The sequence below is a fragment of the Apteryx mantelli genome, chromosome 21 (assembly GCF_036417845.1).
Source record: "Apteryx mantelli isolate bAptMan1 chromosome 21, bAptMan1.hap1, whole genome shotgun sequence".
NCBI classification, from domain to species: domain Eukaryota; kingdom Metazoa; phylum Chordata; class Aves; order Apterygiformes; family Apterygidae; genus Apteryx; species Apteryx mantelli.
In genome coordinates this window covers 4,331,791-4,351,675 of record NC_089998.1, presented here as the reverse complement: position 1 = coordinate 4,351,675, position 19,885 = coordinate 4,331,791, and the positions used below count along the sequence as shown (strand labels likewise).

General features: G+C 49.2%; 1 protein-coding gene across 2 annotated transcripts in view; it reads left to right on the top strand.

Annotated features, from left to right (window-relative positions):
• Positions 1-19,885, top strand: part of RXRA (retinoid X receptor alpha) — a 127,141-nt gene that overhangs the window by 85,017 nt on the left and 22,239 nt on the right. The window contains exons 3-5 of one of the 2 annotated variants that reach the window (XM_067309306.1): positions 3,570-3,720; positions 4,686-4,865; positions 16,687-16,743. In XM_067309306.1, coding sequence (XP_067165407.1) covers positions 3,570-3,720; positions 4,686-4,865; positions 16,687-16,743 — 388 coding nt within the window. The remainder of the gene's footprint in view (positions 1-3,569; positions 3,721-4,685; positions 4,866-16,686; positions 16,744-19,885) is intronic. The other variant, XM_067309307.1, reaches the window with a different exon arrangement.

Sequence of the window (19,885 nt, the reverse complement as noted above, 5' to 3'; positions counted from 1 at the left end):
GAGTGCCTGATGCCGTCCATGGAGATTTTCAAGGTAGGAGCACCAGGCCCAGACTTCCTGCGTGAAGCTGGCCTGGGTGCTCTAGCAGGGCATGCAGACTGGCTGCGAGGACTTTAGGTGAAAGGGGCGATTCCCTCAAAAACCTTGGCAAGGTCTAAGGTTCAGCTCAATCCTGAGGTCCAAACCACTTCTTCTTTTTTTTTTCCCTCTCTCCCTGAATTAGAGGGAGGAAGATTTGGCCTGAGATACTGGGGATGCTCAGAGAAGGGCAACAGTCCTCTCGGAGCCCTGCCACTCTTGGGCAGGGGCTTGTGCTCAGCAGCGCTTTTGTGTTTCGCTGCCCTCCCCATCTCTCCGGGGTAGCTGACAGCAGGGGAGCCAGGAAAGGGCAGAGAAGAGATCCTCAAACATGCCCATGTTCCCAGAGCTGCATAGGAAAGGGGCTGCTCAGCAGAAGTCTTCACAGAGAAAGGATGAAGGAGGGAAACACTGGAGGGCTGCAGTGGGGTGAGACAACAGTCCAGCTGCTATTTCAGGAGGAGATTGGAGATGGCATCTGGGCAGCCAGAAGGGTCTGATCCTTACAGGGGAAAAGGGCCAAAAGTCCAACGGATGGGACAGTGCGTACAAGCAGCGCTGCCGTCTCCTGGGGGAGAGCCCAGTGCCGCTGCATGGCCCCCGGGAAGGATCGCTGCCTTTGCAGAGCCCACAGCCCCGGCTGCTGCTCTCAGGGTTGCACAGAGCCATGGCCCCACCAGCAGGACATGAGTTTTGTCTTGGTCCTGACAGAGCAAGGAGAAACTCATGGCTTTCTCACTCGTGTTGTGACAGATCCCAAAGAGAGAGGCTCCCAGCTGCGTATCCATTCATCACTCCTTGCCTGCCTCGTTAGCACAGGGTAACTGGATGCCACTCACCGGCTAAAACCCAGGAGCGTATTCCTCAGCAGGCTCCAGGTCCCAGCTACTTTTGATTTCATTAGCTGTCACAGGCAGGGTAGGAGAGGGAGGTAGATCCATCATATTTCTCCAGGGTGGGTTTACCTCGCTCTGTTCTGCAGTTATTAGTCATCTGCCTGCCAAATATTCCCCACCAGCTTGGAGACTTCACAATCAGAGGAACTGCTGCGCTCCTCTAATTGACATACCACAAGCTCTGGGACTTCCCTGAATTAATTTGTGACAAGTCCAATTGCTGAGCGTCTCTATCAGGGAAGAGAAGCACAACAAACCAAAGCACGAATTCTGCATATCCAACCTGGATTCGGAAATTGGCAGGGAGGGAGAAGCTACTGCAGTCCTTGGCAGGTTGTTCCCCTGGACGAGAAGCCTCACCGTTCATCACTGGCACTGAGCTGAACAAGCCAGGCTTCCCCATCCAGCCCTGAGAGCAGGTTAAACCTTTGGTTGCTGGATTGAAAGGCTTGTTTGCCGGGTGGCCAGCCCTGAAACAACCTTGAAGAGGTAAAGTGTTGCAGGCAAGGCAAGGAGTATTGCTTTAAGTCCCCAGTGACCTGGTTCCTCTTACCGCTGTCCTGCAACGTTGGGATATGCCTCCTAATTGCGCGGACACAATCTGCAGGGCCATCTGTGCCTTGGCGTGGGGACGGAGCTGTGGAGCTAGGCAGCACACCCCGTGTGGGACAGGCAGCCTGATATGGGGGAACCTCCTGTTTCCCTGGCCTCTCTAACAGGGACTGCTCCGACTCATGCCCCCGCACCGTTGCTGGCTGCACAGATCCTGCAGACGTGGCTGGTGCCAGAACTGTTTGCACCAATGCAGAAAATGGATGTGACCTGCTGGGCAAATGTGTGCATGGAGGGGGTTTGGGACCGGGTCTGGTATGTTTGTGCATCACAGAGGCTGCTGGTTTTGTGAGGGTGTCGTGACACCGATGTGGAGCAATGTGAAGTTGGGTCTGTCAGATGATACTTTGCACAAAATGTTTTATAACTCCTGGATGACTGTTGCAAATAACCACTGAGACCATGAGGAGAAGGAGGGCCACAGAGATAAGGGCACCAGCCTGTAACTTAGAGGCTGCAGCTATTTTCTGTCCTCTCCTGCACCTTTCCTCCATGCCTCAGTGGGGTTATTTAGGGTTGTGTAGATGGTGGGTAGAGGCAGAGACAGCAGAGCTAGCTTAGATCAGTCTGGCCCCAGCAACCCAGGCTGGTGTGAGCTTGTTCCTGCTGTCAAGGTGTAGCAGTCTTACATCTCTCCATGCCTCAGTTTCTCTCTGTACACTGGGGGATAAAACAGTCCTGCCCTGCTGTGTAGGGGCAATGTGGAAGTAAACTCAGGCTCAGGAATTGTTCACTCAAATACCAGAGCCGTGCAGCCACACCAGAACCCATGGTCTAAGTGCTTCTTTAATAGCAATTGCTCCGCTGTCTTCACTGACTCTGTTGGGGACCACGTGCTCAACAGGGTAGGAAAGAGAGATGTGTAGAGAGGCTGCTGGAAGGCCATAAATTGCAGGGAAGTGTCCTACACAAGTCAGTTCTGGAAAGCCAGACCCTGTTGCATCTGGGATCTATTTATTTGCTGTGAAGCTTTCCTTTGGAGAGATAATGCTAAAAGGATATATATAAATTGTTGAGCTAAAGCGCTAGTGTCCTGGCCTTCATCATCCATGCAAGCTCTCGCTCCCAGCCAGCAGCTCTCCCACGAATCGTCACTGCAAATCATCTTCTCTGCTCCTCATCCCCAGGCAGCGTGAAACAGGGAAGTCTTCTGAGTGCGTTTAGATAAGGGCTCTCCTGTGAAGGTGGGCGGAAGTCTGGCAGCGCAGGAGGAATTTGCCTTCCCATTAAATCATCCAGGAACATCGTTTGTGGGGCTGGTTGATTAGGCAGCGGTGTCAGCCCTTTGTGGCTCTCTTGGCAGTGTACGAGGGATGGGCTGACCCCTACTCCTTCCTCCCAGGGCTGTGACTGGATAGGAGAGAGGTCTGGTGTCATCCTGGCGCCCAGGCACAGCACCCAGCTCTGCTCGCTGGCAGCATCTCAGAGTATCATACTTGCTTTTACGCCAGGGCAGCAGATGAGCACTCGGGCCTTTCATCTCTGGAGTCATGTGCCCAAATCCTCATCTTGATTCAGTATTATGGACATCATGAGTTTTAAGCTGTGCTTAGCCCCCATGTAGCCCAAGTCATTTCCATGGGTTTGGATGCAATCAGGGCGTAGAGCCAAGGCCAGGAGTAGCAGAGGAGGTTGCAAGCCAGGATGAAGTTGGACTGGGGAGTGGGGTGTCAGCATTAGCAGGATGCTCACATAGGAAGGGCCAAATGCGGCAGACCTGGGAGCTGTAGCACTTGAAACGTAGCCCTCCCTATCTCTCTTGGCCCCCGATGTCTGAGAACACAGGCAAGCCCTGCTGTAGAGGTGGATTGGCCTCTTGTCCATGCGGTTGTTGGGAGCAGCCTCAGCGTCTTGTGAAGATGGCTGAGCTTGACTGAGCGTGAATGGGAGGAGGTTGGGTGCACGTCTCAGGTGCATGTCCCAGGTGCGTTGTGACTCCGTGCTCCCCAGTGACCGCTGTCCACTGTGCTCTTTTCTCAATAGCTCAATTCACCCATGAACCCTGTCAGCAGCTCAGAAGACATTAAACCACCCTTGGGGCTCAATGGGGTCCTCAAAGTGCCAGCACATCCCTCAGGAACTATGGCCTCCTTCACTAAGCACATATGTGCCATCTGCGGGGACAGATCTTCAGGTAAGACTCACTTCCTAGCCCGAAAAATGGCTTGCAATGGCAGGGCTGGTGGCCTGTTTTTCTTGGACTGTATTTGTGTGCAAACTCCCTAGATGAGCATAGAGAGGGAGAAGAAAAGACCCTTTAAAGAAAAGCATCCCCCAGCTTGTCTGATCTTGGAGGCAGATTCTGACAAGAGCCAGGTGAAATGTGTCTGACTCAGGTCTCGGTTCTTCATCACATCCTGAATTTAACAAGAGAAGTAACCAATTTGCCCTGGTCCTCAGTATAGCAAATACCCAAGATCTCTGCCTAGTGGCAGGGTTGTGTCCTTAGCCCTAAGTAGTGTAGCTAGTTCAGTGTCCCTCTCTCTACCCTGTCCTTTGATCTGTAGCTGGTCTCGTCACATAGCACCAGATAAAAAGATGTGCTTCACATAGAGTCATTCCACTCTTGGGAGATAAAGATGTGCTATCTCCCTTTATTCTCATGCTATTTTAAAAGCTTTCCACTCCATAAGTGCTCTGGTCATCTAGTTTTTAAGGTCCTTAAGGACACCTCCTGCCTCCCGTCAGACTCACATGACTGGAAAAGGAGGAGCGGGGGTAGGTGCATAATGGAAAGCAAGCTGACTCTTGACTTATGACAAGGTGAGTTCAGGTAGGTCATGGGGAGTACAGGGAGACGCTCCGTGATGCCCCGTGTTTCACTGCTGTGTTGCGTATCCTTTTACCTATGGCTAAGGAACGGTGAGGGCTTTTTGTAGATCAAGGTGCAAATAGTCCAGATAGGGCCTCCTAATTTTATGAATGTCAAGACAAAGCCACTGCTTTTTAGCTCGTGCTCACTGGTCCAAGAAACTGCTGCTTCTCCCAAGCCCTGCTATAAAAGGCCTTGGGAAGACTGAAAGGTCTTGATGGGGAGGGAGAGCTGGGGGCACCCTGGACACTTGGTGAGTCCTTATAACCCATTGCACCCCCCTACAGGTAAACATTACGGGGTTTACAGCTGCGAGGGCTGCAAAGGCTTCTTCAAGCGCACGGTGCGGAAAGACCTGACCTACACGTGCCGTGACAACAAGGACTGCTTGATTGACAAGCGCCAGCGGAACCGGTGCCAGTACTGCCGGTATCAGAAGTGTCTTGCAATGGGGATGAAGCGAGAAGGTAAGACAAAGAGAGCAGTGGACTGACCTGAGCACCCATGGGTGCTGTAGGCCCTGCAGGTACATTTCCTTCATGAGGAGGCTCCAGTAGGCTCCTTTCTGTTGGTAACATGGCAGCACCATGTGCACCAAAGCTAACATGAACATCCTCAAGGACCACCTGCTCCGGGGCACCAAATTGTGCCATTCCTCCATTGCGCGGTTTTCTCATACTTTGCCTTTGCGCCGCAGCCATGACCTCGTAGCTCCAAATAGCAGCAAGTCCCAAAGCAGTACCGGGATGGTGGATGGTTACATGCTAGTAAGCAAGTGTCCGTCTTTACTGGTGCACAGAGATGCTGAGCAGCTGCCAGGCACAGCTCATGGGAGCCACAGGGGTGCATTGAAACCGGGTAGTGCTCTGTAGATCATTTGCTGACCTGGAGCTTGCCTTCTCCATTTCACACCCTTTTTAATTTGGCTGCCACATGTTTAGAACGGCGATGACAAATACTGGGTTCCTGACCTCACTGGAGTTGATGGGAATGTAGTTGCTGGTTTGGCAGGGCCAAAGCTTTCCCCAGTGTGTCCTGATCCTCTGCCTCACACCCCCATGCAGAGGGGTGTAATGTGCTGGCACAGCAGGATGGCAGTGGTCTAGCCCGGTCACTTTGCACCGGCGGGAGCGGTGTTACCACGAGGCACAGGATCAGTCTGTCTGTGTTTCTGGGACAGGAAAGCCTCAAAGTCCAGAGTCATATTCAGAAGGAGTTAAATAAGATAAGGAGCAGTAATGGGAGATAAGGTTTTTTCCTTTCCCTGTAGAGCCCCTTCAGAAAGAGGTGAGCCTGGGTATAACAGTTACAGTATAAGGCTTTCGGGGTTAAATGTATTTCAGGTGACAAATGCTGCCACCTGGCTTGGCCTTTCTTTTTCCATGCAACACAGGATGTTGAATCTTGAAAAACCAGAGTTGATAAGGGGACATTGTCAAGATAAAGATCCTGTGTTTAATATGCTAGGTACTAATCCAAGTGCTGCGAGGGAGAAGGTGAGGTATGTGTGTGTTTCCCAGTTGCACTCCCATTTATATTTTACACCTCACTCAGCACGGGCAAGGAAACAGAGAGAGTTACCTTCCTTCTCGGCAGAATCTGTTCCTCAGGCATCGGCTCAGAGCATCATGTGGCTCTAACTCAGTGGTGTTCCCTAGCAGTAGCAATACTGGATTTTTTTCTTATTGGGAGAAAACCAGAAGTTTAGTCTCATAAAAAGATATCCCTATCCTTACTGGAATTTAAGTTTAGGATTTAAACTCCCTGGCAGTGCCTCTTTTAAATGCTCTTTTTAAATGCTGACTGTGTCTCTTTTAAACTGCTGGCAGAATAGGTTTTTAACAGACACGATGTGAAAATGATCCCTTGGTCCTACTCAGTTCTCTGATACCTTCTCGCCTTACATCTTCAAAGCCATGTTTGCTTCTCTGGCTGGCATAAACCCCTTCCTTCAGTGCTGTGGAGTCACTCTGGTTGCAGAGAGCAGAGCTCCAGAATGTGTCTCTTTGGAGAGCAGTTAGTCTTGTCTGGAGCACTGATTAAATAGGGCAGTGCTGGAGCTGCGTCTAGTGTTTAACAAACCCTGACACGCTCAATTTACAGGGTTACCTAAGGACCCACAACATGCAGATTCTTCAGATGTCAAAGCCATCTCTGCTCGCGATGCTGGGAGATTCCAGCAGTGAGCGGCCGAAAGGGCAGCTGGCGTGGCCGAGCGCGGAGGGCAGGCTGCACAGCGCTGAGCTTCCAGAGGGATCTCCCTGGCCTTGCAAAGCTTAACCCTTTGGCGCTCGGAAACGAAGCTCTCTGACACAGGCAATGATGGGCCACACATGAAGAAGTGGCTCTGCCAGGTGGGGCTGTAGCAGAAACCTTGTTTGAGGGAGCATGTGGTTCAAGGGAGTGGAAGAGATGAAAATGCATTGCCTTCATCAGAAACAGAAATGTACAGCTGGTATATCTGAGACACACCACCGGGTAGAGCTTGGGGTGCTAATGACCCTCTCCCGTACCACATCCTGGCATAACCCTGGCTCCCAGCTGGGAGGACGTTCTGCTGGGATGGCGATGGGCAGAGCTGCGATCCGTTCGGATGCCAGCAGAGAACATGCAAGGGAAGGAGGAAACGGAGGGAGGAAAGTCTAATCTCCAGCAAAGAGCAGTGCTGTGCGGGAGCCATCCCGGGTCATGGCGTGCTGCCAGGATTGGGTCTAAAACACAGTGGCTTCTGCTCGACTCCATCTTAGCGGAGGCAAGAGAAAGTGATTCAGCAAAAGCATTTGGTGGTTTAGACTCTGCGCCAGACTGTGTTTTGGGAGCAGGCTAGACTGTGCAAGCTGCTTTGTCTGCCGGCACAGTCGCTCTCTGTGGGCATTGAGTACCCCTGGGAGGCAGCTGTCTGCAAGGCGCCCCGTTGCGCCAGCATCCCGTCCTCCCTCCCGAACCCGCTCGCTGCGCTCTCCCAAGCCGTGTCTCCCCTCTCAAGAACCCTGTGGAGTCACAGTCGCAAGCTGTGTCGCAGAGCTGCCATGCCCTGGAAAGCTGTGAAGGAGGCAGTCTGGGGAGAGGCCCGGCTGCAGCGTTGCTGCCGACAGAGCGCTGTCACATAGCATTAGGGACGACTGAGAGATACGGGATTTTGCGCTGGATAAAAAGTTGCTAGTTGGAGAGAGGTCACAGCTCTTCAGCTTGTACTCACTGAATTGTTTTATCGAGAGACTCAAGTGACTAATAAGAAGCCAAGAAATCTCCTGTGTGTTCAGCAGCAGCGTGTTTCAGAGGAGAAATGCAGGTCTATATTGATGTAGAGTATTCATTTCCTCTAGCTTCCTGCACAAGGCTGGCATTGCATTCAGAGCCTTTCATCAGGAGCTGGAGACCTCCTTTTCTTTCAGGCCCTTGAAATTTTAGCTGGCATTTGTAAGGAAAGTAACATCAGCAATAATGCGTTAAATCTGTAGGCAGCAGGGAAAATAGAGAGCAGAGAAAGTCTGATAAACTGCTCTAGGAAAGGTCAAGTGTGGTGACATCCCAGGGGCAGGGCACACGACCTCCGAGGTGATCCTTTGGAAATGTCTCCCCAGCTGTGCCTGGCCAAGGAGGAGGTGGAAGAACTGAACTGAGCAAGACTTTAGGACTTCACGGGAATTACCAGTGATGGAGACAGAACTCCCTGGGCCAAAGTGGGGGAAAGATACTTGTGAAGAGACCTGACAATTGTAACATCAGAAGAATTGCGTCTGGTTTGTTCTCTCTCTAGGACGGTATGATGATGATGAGGGCTGAGGACACGCAGCCTTAGCTCACTGAGGATGGGAGAAACATGTGGAAAGGGCACCCAGTTATGCATGGTGCCATTCTCCTAGATGAAAGGAGAGCAGAAATCCTAATGTGGTGACCCTCATCCCAAACACCATCAGGAAGAGACTTGTCTGGAGGATAGGTCCATGGGCAAACTCTAGGGAATGAGCAAACTGATGCACGCAAGGGGCTGAGCAGGCTAAGGCCTATTTGGGAACTGAGTGCATCCGGGACAGTTACATGGAGAAAAATGACAGCCCAGCCAGGAGGAGCAAAGGGCTTGCTTGCACCTAGAAGGGCACAAGGAACCAAGTCTTGTGTCTCAATAAACCGAGCCCTGAGGAGGTTAGCACAGCTCAGCATTTGTGCACAGAATCAGGGGCAGCAATGTTTCAGCCCTGAGTTAGGACTCCAGACAGATCCCAGTGCACAGTAAAATCAGCTTGAAGAAAAAGCAAACTGGCTGGAGTTAGGATTCACTCAGCCATCGCTTATGATGATTTGGGAGTCTTCTCATCTCCTTCCTATTGGCCTGACTACACTGACATCCTGTGAATCAGGTAACTGCTTCATGCCTACTGTTAACAGTGATTGCATGGGCAGCACCACTAAAATTATAGGTCCATTAATTAGTTTCTAAATGGTGGTGGAATTCCCCAGGGAGTGCATACAGTATGAGGACTCTATTAATTCATCTTGATTAACATTATCACAATGAATACCAAATGAATTCATAATGATCAGCCAATTATTTAAAAGTGTGACAGATGGGATCTTCATAACTCTACAAGTGCACTCAGGCAGTGCTGGCTGATCTTCTGTTGCAGGGGTTGGGTAAGGGAGAGCTTCAAAGAAGAGGAGAAATCCAATGCATTAGCAATCAGTAGATGTTTGAAGTAAGGGGTTGATCCCAACTCCCTGGCAGGTCTCCAGACAAATGTGCCAAGAGCAGGCTTGGTCAGACCTGGAGGGACAGACCTTGCCTGCATGCTCCGGGAAGGAGTCACCTTCCAATGTCTGGCCTGTGCTGATGTGGCAGCGTATCCATAGGGGTGAGAGATGCAGGGTGGCTGCGAGGTACTTTTAGGAGGAAGGTGGGTTGCTTCTGTAGCATGAGGCTTTGCCTTAGAGATGAGATCTAGGGGTTATTGGCTGAAAGGGGTGAAAGGCTACAGAAGTGGAAGATTTCTTCTAGTTTTTTTTGCCGCTCCCTGTTAAAAAATTTTAGATACTGACACCATATTCACGGTGAGTGGGCCTTATGGAATCTGAGATACTGAAGCTGTAATAAATCAGCAACAGAGAACATTTTTTCCCCCTATAAGTTATTGCCAGCTGTGTGAGGCTTTGTTTTTTGTGCTCTGTCTCCCACTAAATACCAGATAGTCAACAAAATTAAGATTGCCATCAGGGAACTTGACTAATATAGGGATTATTATTGTGGGGGTGGCTGTTTGTATCCAGTATAAGTCTCTCTGCTTGATCTGTTATTCATTAGGGTCTATGGTGGGTCTTGATTCCTTGAACAGCTTTAGAGCCTCCATGTATCAGCAGCCTTATATTTTAATGGAAAAAGTAGAAACTGCCTTTGAGTTGGCTCCAGGGAGGAAGACATCTTAGGAAGAAGTGGGAACAAACGCTGAAGGTCTTGAGATAAAGGCATTTTGCGTGAATGCCTTTAGCTGGGGTTAACTTCAGGGAAGAGCAGGGTCCCTTGCAAGGCTCTCCTGTTAGCAGTGGCTAGGATCTGTGCAGCAATTTAACAGGAGGGATCTTTCCTTGAGCTGAGGGGATGTAATGAGGTTGATCCCTGGAGATTAGAACTTCTGCCAGCCAGAAAATCCAGCTTCATCACAGATGTTGGTAAGATCAGCATCAGAGACTTACAGACTCCACTCCCTTGTGTTGCTGTGCGTTGCTATCTTGTGCGATGTTGTCCCAGCCCATCCAACGCTGGAGAGTCCACTGCGATTGCACACAAGCAGGAAATACCAGTGAGGAGCCCTTTCTCATGCTCCCTCCGGCAGCCTTGGACAGCTCACACAGTGCAGACGTTGGGAAACTGTGCAGCAAAGCTCTGCTTCAGGAAGGAGAGGCGAGTGGTGGAGCCCGGTGTCCTGACATTAGCAGCTTCTTGATTGTGCCAAACTATCTCCATTTGACATGCTGAGATCACCAGTTTGTAAACAGAGGGCTACAACTAGCAGATCCTAATACTGCAATCCAAGCTTTCTGCCCAGTGTTGTAACTGTGCGGCATTTGATGCCGACTGGGCGAGATGGATGTAGCTGCAGCTCAGCACCTGGGAGCATCCTGCTCTTCCCACTCCACCAGGAAGATCTTAGCCCATCTGGAGGCCAGACGTCTGACCTCCCCCAGTGACTGCAGCTCGCGCTGCGTGACTGACCCCCAAGATCGTTCCCCAAATCCAGGCACAGATATCATAACTGCAGTGGCCACAGTATGGTCTGGCTGAAGCTTGCCTTTGTCTGCTGCCATGATGTGATCCAGAGGAGTGCTTTGAGGATCTGGGACATTCTCCGTCCTGTTGTATGTCTGATCTCTTACTCCAAGACTTATTAAACTTCACCGTCTAAAATAATGCTTCCTCTTCCCCTGTATTTGTGGATTGTTTTTTCTCTTGTTTGCACTGCCGTCAAGTTAAGCTCCAGCAGGGCTGAGGGAGTTAAGCCTGGGATGAGTTTAGCTTGCAGCACTGCAGGAAGTTACTTTTGCCTGCAGCTTTGAGACCTCGGCTTCTGTCTTTGTCTCCTGGGAACTACTCAGATAAATCACTTAGTCCAGAGGGACCAAACTTTCCCCATGTTTTATCCTGAAGTGACTTAGTTGGCGCTTAACTCCTGCACTTATACAGCCGTCATTGACTTGTGACGAATCCTTCTGCTATGCCTGTGTATCCCCCCTTTCAATGCCCAAATCCAGGGAGCTCCCCAGCAGCCGCACCATCCCCATCTCATGGAGCTTGGGGAAGAGGAGCAAGAGGAATCTGGGGAGAAAGAGCAGGAATTCAGGTTTCCAATGCGCTGTTCCAAGTGAATGTAAATGCAGGCAAATGGCCGTACCCTAGTGAAGGGGCAGAGTTCAAGAGTACAGTTATTTTTAGTAGTAATTTTGGAATGGAAAATGCTTTTCAGCTTAATGAGCTTATTTCTTACATCCTTTTAAAGAGCTGCTCTTTAAACCAGCTGGTTAAATGATTTTTTTAAGGATGCTGTTAGGTTGAGAAAAAGGGGTTGATTTGTGATTTTCTCTCATTGCTTTAGCCCACCATATTTATCAAAGTTGCTGTTTACTTATACTTTGCAGTGTCCAGGTTTTGATAGTGAAATGCGCTAGTGATTTTTGCTTTTGTTTTCCGAAGCAGTTTCCCTTGTGGATTAACTGCATGGAAATGTTTCAATCCACTTTTTAACAGTCCATTTCACTGAAGTTACATTTTTTTTAAAATCACAGCAGTATTTTGCCTATTGTAAAAGAAAAACAAAATGCATTATTCAACTGAAATGTTAAAGAAAAGGCCACCATTTATTTCTTGTGTCTCAAGTTTTAGGGTTGTTTGCAGTAATAGAAAGCTTCATCTTTAAAAAAGAGGCATAGTTACATGAAGGCAAAGCAGAAGAAATACTGTCTGAATTAGTTACGTCAGGTATCATGGCATTTTTGATATATACAGGTACCTCAGGCATAAGCACTTCAAGATGCCTATGATATATGGCTAAAATATAGCTTCATAAAAAGGCAGCAGAGCCTAATGAATTCCACCACTCGTGAAATGGAAATGCCCAATTACCCTTCACCCAGCACTTCATAAATAAAGCAGCCACCCACTTTTAGGCTCATAGAACTGAGCAGGTTTGGGTCTTGCCGCATGGAGGCCATCAGAGCCCCTGGGCTCTCCAGGAGGAGGGCTATGAGCCAGAGGTGGCCCTTTACCACGCTGGCACCCCAGAGCAATCTGGGCCAGGATTTCTCCTGAAAGGCATAAAATGTTCACACCACCTTTATTAGAGCGTGGCCCAACAGGTAGAGGGTTAGGTGTGGATGCCATTGGCTCCCAGCTCTGCTGCAAGCAGTATGTGTAAGCTTGGGCTTTAATGTCTCAGTTTGGTGTCTCATTTCCCAGTCCATAAAATGGAAGCAGCGATATGCTGTGAGGCCCTTGGATGCCCTGGTGATGGGGCCTATATTTGTCCCCAAAATGCATCTGGATTGGAGTGGTCCGGAAAGGATGCCCTAGGCTATCACCCTTGCTTGTCCTCTGGATCCCTGTATCTGTTGCAGAATGGCAAGGAGGGGAGGAGAATCTCTTGCATCCCTTCTTATAGAGCTGTTTTTGCAGCAGGCATCGGTCCAAATCACAGTGACTGGCCAGGATTTAGGCAACCTGCTTTCTATTTGTACACGGTGCTCGTTTGAGGAGGAGGATATTTAAACAGCCCAAATTCCCATGGAAAAAAATCGCACTGCCTGGCTCAGTATGTTGTCTGTAGGAAAGAATAGCCAATTTGGAGCAAGAAACCTGCCCAGTATGCTGTCAACTTTTGAGGACACTTTTACTTCTGTAGCTCTGGCCATTACTGCCTCAGGAGGGATGCTTATAAAACAATTGTCCCAGAGCTGGGAAGGCTGTTTTAAACCTAAAATGATAGAGTGAGCCTCAACTCATTATCGCCTTAATCTTCGCTTAAAGTCTCTCTGTTGCTAGCGAGAGCTGACAAGCAAATAGGTCTGTGAATGCATCCTGGAATCAGAATTTCTTTGTGGCACTTGGCTGTTTTTTGGTGGGGGATAGGTGATGGTGACAGAGTTGCCAAGGAATAGAAAAATGGTGTTTAACCACCAAGAACATCTCTTTTGTCCCAAGGCAGTTATGGGGAAGCAGCTCTGTACTGCACCAGCATGCATGCTCAGACATGCAATAGCTCAGTATGCAATAGCTGCAGGACGTCCAAAGCTGGGGACATTTAGCTCACGTAAGGCCTCTATTACTAAATACAAGGTGCCAGAATAGATGGAATGAGAAGACCAGGGTCTGTGAAGGGCCAGAGGAGGTCAGATAGGTGCAGGCACTCACAGCCGGACCAGTCCTTCTTGGACCAAAATTCATCCTGCTTTGCAGAGTGGAGCTTCTGAGCAGTCCTGAGCACTGTCAGCCAGGGCCCTTGTTCCAGCACGTCGTACAGTGCTGTGCATGCTAGAGAAAGGATGAGCCTCTGCTTTGCTCACTAGAAGTCCACTTTGTAGTTGGATTGAACTCCAGTGCCTGCCCTACCCCAGCCAGTCCATCCCTCTCCGGCCATGCTGGGCTCACTGGGCTCAGGGAATCTAAAGGCTGAATCCCTTCCCCAAAGCAAAACCCATGCAATTAATTTTTGGTAGGAGTGATTTTTTCTTCCCCTTCCTCCCCACTACAAAAAGAAACAAAGCCCAGCCAGTCATCCACGTTATTATTCCTGGAAGGAGAGATTTTAGTCTCAGAAACAAGCGCTCATCTGTATTAACGCAGGGTAAGTGGTAATTACAAGCTGCCATAGCCTGCAGCTCTCTGAACAAACAAACAAGCGCTGTGATAGTCCTACTGATGGAGGCTCTCAAAAAATGCTTCGTTCTGGCAACCACATCGGTGGCAAACCCTGTCCCTTTTGTCCCTCTTGCTTCCCTCATTAAAATTCCTCGGACACAAAAGCACAGCAGCCATTGAAGGTGGCAGCGCACATGGCGGGTGGCCGTGACGCAGCGTACAGGGCCCCGGCGAGGTGCAGGGAGTACACTGCCCCTTGCCCCTTTTGCGGAGCGGCGCCAACCCAACGCGGCCGGTCAACTGGGAGCTCCCAAGGTGGCCAGCGAGCATGGGGGTTGCAAAGCAAAGACCCCATTGGCCCTGCAAGGCTGTTTGCTGCAGTAAATCGAGCTGAACTAAAACGGTGCAGAGCTGGAGATCCTGAGCGAGGTAGCAGGTACGGGCACCTAGGTACGGCAGGCTGGAGAGCGGACTGGTTTCTCAGGGCAGTGCGATGGGAGGAGTAGCGGGTCAGCGCTGGGCTCCTCTTGCAGCTGGCCTGGGCTCACTGCGCCGTCTGAGCGCGCTGCATGTGTGCAATGCGGCCATGTTCGCCACCTCACCCCAACACCCTGTGAATTGATCTAGGCTAGTCAGCAAAATACTGCTGAAGCAGTGTGAGAAATTTCAAGTTGCTTTTTTGTTTGCACCTATGGCCAGGCTTTAAAAAAGAGTGTACATTTGATTTTTTTTTTTAACTGATTATTCTGCAGATCACAGCATCAGGTTTCTCTCTGCTTTTGAAGGAGGATTGGGATTCTGGATATTCACATGACTCAAAAAACAGGGACTTTATGATGCTAATCATCAGGCTTGTGGTAAAATGACAGGAGTTGATGATGCTGTAGTAGTTTGTCAGCAATGTCTTCCTAGTCCTCCTCACAGCCTCAGTGGTCACCTTGTTCTTTTCCTGCAGTTGTCAAATTCATTACTCAACCAGAGCTACCCACACTGCTAGTTTGATTTCACATGCTCTAAAAGGGTTAGGCAACCTGAGCTAGGTTGGGAGTTCACTTTGCGATGGACTCAAACCCACTTACATAGCCATCAGTCTTAGATGCAGCACCAGGAGCAAAGGCAACGCACTGGGTATTGATCTGCACACTGACACTGGGTAGAGCTGACATTTTTGGCACATCGGCCCTCAGGCCCGGGCAGTTGAGGTTCATCTGCAATGCATGGGATGAGGCACTCCTAAAAAGAGGGAGGCCATTGAGAAGTGGTCTTAGCACATGGGGCTCCGTATCTCGCTGTACCACGGCCTGGGGAAGTGCAGATGGGCTTGAGAGCTCTAGATGAAAAATGACAGCAACCAGCCTTAGGCGAATACAAGCCAAATCAAGCAGAATAACATGAGAGCCTCTTCATCAGGTGCTGTGGAAAACAGGCTTCTGTCCTTGGCTCGGCTGAGATGTAGCTGGAGGAGGTGGGGCTGCCTCTTAGAGGTCTCTGACTACAACATCTTTTTTCTCCTCAAGTGGATTTCAAGTTTTAAATGCTTCCCTTACATTAAGAAAATCAGACTAAAAACCTCTCAACCATATGAATCTCCTTGAAGAAAAATAAAAGCATTGGCACAGCCGTCAGCACAGAGAAGAACATGTGGAAGTTCATCTCTGAAAACACAACGCGTCAGACAGGACTGGTGTAATAACAGCTTGGGACTGCTTTGCCTCGCACAAGAGTATTTTTGAGTGTGAGTTTCAGCAAGCAATATGTCTGCTTCACATCCTGCATTTAAGATGAACAGAGCCTCACTGTTGGTCAAGTGCTGTGCCATCCTAATGGCCAGAAAAATCCACATCATTGAGAACAGTGTGGTCTTAAGGGTGGATCCCATCTAACACTCGCAGCATGAGCAGTGGATGGTCCAGTCTGGAGTGGTGAGGTGGAAGGATGAGGGCACAAGCGCTCCCCTTTGGCCTTCCCAGCTCCACTTTGGACAAGCCCTATAGTTTGTCCAGACAAGCCTATCTGCTCTGAAAGGAACACCTTGCTGCCCGCTTGCCGAGGCAGTAGGTGAGTGAGATGGGAGACGGCGGAGTCACGCTGTTCTTAAGGGATCCTTGCCAGACCTTTACATGCTCCGATGAGCGGTAGCTCTGTACAGAACAGTGGGGATATGTTCTGCAGCCCTTCACCTCATTATCACTGTGTTATATTGCAGGAAGAGCAAGAAGGCCCAACAGAGGTTTGGAAAGGTCCTTGTCGGGCCGTGGAAGCCAGTGCCTTGCTATTGCAGGCACTGTTGTGTAATCCTCTTCCCAAGGCCCTCTTGAATAGAAGCTGGATGTTTCTTTACCCAACTCGCTAAACAGAGAGGGACAATAAGGAGGAGGGGAAAAGTAAAAGCAGAAGATGAACAGAGTGAGAATGGAGCCAGCAGCAGAACCAGGCCTCCTAAATTCCCATGCTGCGCCAAGTCCTAGCTAATCCTGAAAAGCATCGCATGTGAGATAGGAGGGAAAGACATCAGATAGCCTCTCCAGAACCAAGAATATTTATTTTTTCTTAAAGTAAATGTGTGCTGATCCTGCCACCAGAGAGAATTTGGGTTGAAGGAGCAAGTCACAGAACCCCGTTAGTTTTCTGTCCACCTTTACTTTGCCTTTGTTTCTTGTGATACCATGAAAGCATCAGGTAACTGCACATTGTATAGTCCTCTGTAAAAAGGTGCACTTTGGCTGGGGTTCACGAGTAAATCCCTGGAAGGGACTTAATTTTCCCACTGTCCCTCAAAGGGAATTTCTCCCTACACTCAAGAGAGGACTATTATTTAATGAGAACAAGACAAACCCTGTAACTTTACAACTTATGTGAAAGAAGAATCCCCCCAGAATCCAACAGAAGCAAACAAACACCAAATGGTATAATGATCTTTGTTTCTAAATTTTACTGTGTTACAGGGATGGAGCACCATCCATCCCGGCCCACAAGACTTCTGGGAAGCCAAGAGGAACAAGGTATTCCCATTTCAATATTACCAGACAAGCTGCCATGCAGCTACCAAAGTTTGTATTTCTCTTTCTTTTTAAAGATAAAAGAGAAAAAAGCCAAAGAGAAGCCTAACTCCCAGAACAAATCCCTTTGAAAAATGTGTTTTTGTCAGCTCCACCATGCTTTTCTTTGTGACTAATCCCTGGTGGGAGTGGGGAGTGGACTCCAGAGGTAAGGCCCCAGGTCTTTATGGTGAGGGTTCTCCTCACTGCTGAAGACTTTCCTTTGCACCCACATCCCATATTGCATGACAAAATAAAAAATAAAAAAAATTGCCCATTTGCTTGAATCCTTGCTCCTTCTTTCCTTCCCCCACCCCACCCGCTACTTTTTTCTGCATCTGAAGAAACACACAGTCCCTGTCCTTTTCTGAAATGGGGGTGTGTCCTGTCCCACCTAAGAAGCAGCACCAGCTTGTCAGGTCTTCTGCAGGTATGGGGAAGCACTGATTTAGGCTGGATAGCAGTAGATTGCAGACATCTACCACTGGCTTCGCAGAGGAGATCAGAGAGGCTTGGAGGACTCTGCTAAGGAGTCGAATGACTGGCAGCTCTCTAGACACTTTTGTCTGTTCCTTGCACCCTGGATGTCCCCTCACTTCTGCTGAACTTCTGAACCTCAGGCCAGTGGATGCAAAGATTGGTGCATGTATGTAGCCAACGTCCAGTCTTGGAGTTCAAAGATTACAAGTCTTGAATGCAATCTGCAAATCCCTGATTTTTTCAGGATAATGTGTTGGACATGACACCATTGGAGCTGCAGTAATACTCTAGAGTCAATCTGAAAATAGAAAAGCAGAGAACTGCTGGAAACTAATTCAGTCTCTTGATCCTGAAGACAGAATTTGAGAGTGCCACACCTGAAACAAGGAGGTGATTGTAAGAAGACCATCCAAGTATGCTAATGAGGGGTGTTCATGTGCTCTTGGACAAAATGCCCTGCCTATACCTAAGGCCATGCATAAATCTGTTGCAGGAGAGAATCTGCTGGTCACGCGAAGAATGGAGTCGTTCCCACTTTGTTCCTAGAGCTGCTACATAGGGATGGAAAATAGCTTCTACAAGGGGCTGAAACTGAGTCAACGTGTAGAGCAGTTGCTGCCTCACAGGTATCTTCAAAAGCCTTTCAAACTACAACCAAAAAAACAGGGTTTGGGTGGTGTCTTGCGTTGTTTCCAAGTTAGAAGCAGGTCAGATTCATAAACACACTCTCCTTTGAGCTAATCTGCCTGCATGAAGCTGTTCTGACCCAGCTTCAGCAGCCGGTGAAATGAAGCAGGCTAATTTGTGTTTTTTGACAGTGTCAGCGGATTAGAGCTCTCCTTCAGCCGCTTCTTGTTTCCTGCTCGAAGCTCTGGAGTGGGAAGGCTTGAGGTGACCTTTCTGTGCGACCGTTTAGCCTTTCCGCTGCACTTCTGATGTGCCTGGTCTTCTGAATGGCTTCTCTTTCTGAAGTGACCTGACACTCAGGTTAGGTTCTCACTTCGCAGGCAGGCAACAAAGTCCCAATTAAACACCCCTCTGTGTTACCTACAGGCTGTCAAATCTGTGGCTTCCTGTTCTCACTGTGCTGAGCCCTGCAGAGGAGGTGACAGGAGAGCAGTGCTGATAAAATCAGAGCACGCTGTGCCACTGAGGTGCTTAATTCTCAGGATGCGCTTGTGGTTGAAGTGTGGGAGATTAACCTGGTAGCGTGCTACTTCAGCCTGGACTTTCTCCTGGAAGGAAACAGGAACTGGACTTTATGTAGCTACAGACCGGAGAGGGACGGTCACCGCCGATGCAAACCTAGATGCAGTCGTGTGCATGGAGTTGCTTGTTGTGGGGGAGGGCAGATAGCGACTCTCAGAGCACGGTGCTGGGAAACGGGCGCTGCTTTCTTGCAGCCAGGGGATGTCCATGGTTCAGGAGGGTGAGCCCAGGTTTGGATTAGGCATTGGCAGAGAGACAGGAATAAGGGCTGGACGGAGGTCAGTCAAGCTTCACAGGGCGTCACAGGTGATACCAGGCACGTCCTGGCTTTGGAGAAATGCTGTATGGTCTTGGAAGTGCCAAGTAGCAAAGTGGGTAACAGTTTCCCTGGCGAGGGCTTGGTTTATCTTTGGACCCGACATTTTAGTGAGAATACGCCATCTGCTCTGTCTGGTGTGTCATTGCTGCAGGCAGCCAGCTGGGCAAGGGTGAGTATCAAGGATTTAGATTTGGGCTAAGCAGGCTTGGATGAGTCAACTTTCTGCTGACCAGCTCCAACAGCAAACAGCGGTACAAACCTTCTCGTATAGCAACTCTAAACGCAGATCGATAGAAATAAGTACTTATGTGTATAATCTCTATCTGTCTCTTCTGTCTATTGTTTATATCAGCAAGGTTCAGTTTAATCACAAGCAAAGCCCATTCAAATGCCATCATAACCCAAGATATGTCCTGTAAGGCTGTCTCTCCCCGTAACCATTCAAGCGCATCTGATTTCTCACATCCAAGGATGCTTCTGTTGCTTTCACTGGGGCCGAGATTTGTAGATTTAAGGCTGTGAGTAGCCACTGTCCCATTTGACCTCTGCAGAGCTTTCCCAGGAATCCCAGTGCCCAACTCAGTCGCTTGTAGCTGAGCGAGAATGTGTCTTTCAGAATAACATCCCTTCCTGACGGATTGGCCCCGGGCGGCGGAGGCTGTCCTTTTGCAGTTGTTACTCTCAGAGCGAGGAACCCTGCTTTGTACCTTTATCCTTGAGACCTGCTGCAACTGTGTATCAGATCTTTGGCATTTAAGTCATTTTGTAAAATCCCGTTTGTTGAAGGTTTGCCTTTCTCTTAGGCTTTTCTGTTATTTAGTAGCTATTTTATCTCTTCTAATGTGCCCAAAGGGGTTCTAGGGCATCTGTGCAGCTGAAGGAAGGGTTGGCATTAAGCAAAATTTTCTAGCTTTCTGATGATTGAGAAAACAAGAGTAGAGGTGGGGGGGAAGAAATATAAGCAGGGTTTTATGTTGAAAAAGTACCTGAAAAAGTAAAGAGAAGGATCCATGTCAGACAGGGTCCAGATGGACAAAAGCCTTGACACGAATCTGTGAGTTTTGACAACAGCAATCTACATGGGTCTGATAAGCCGAC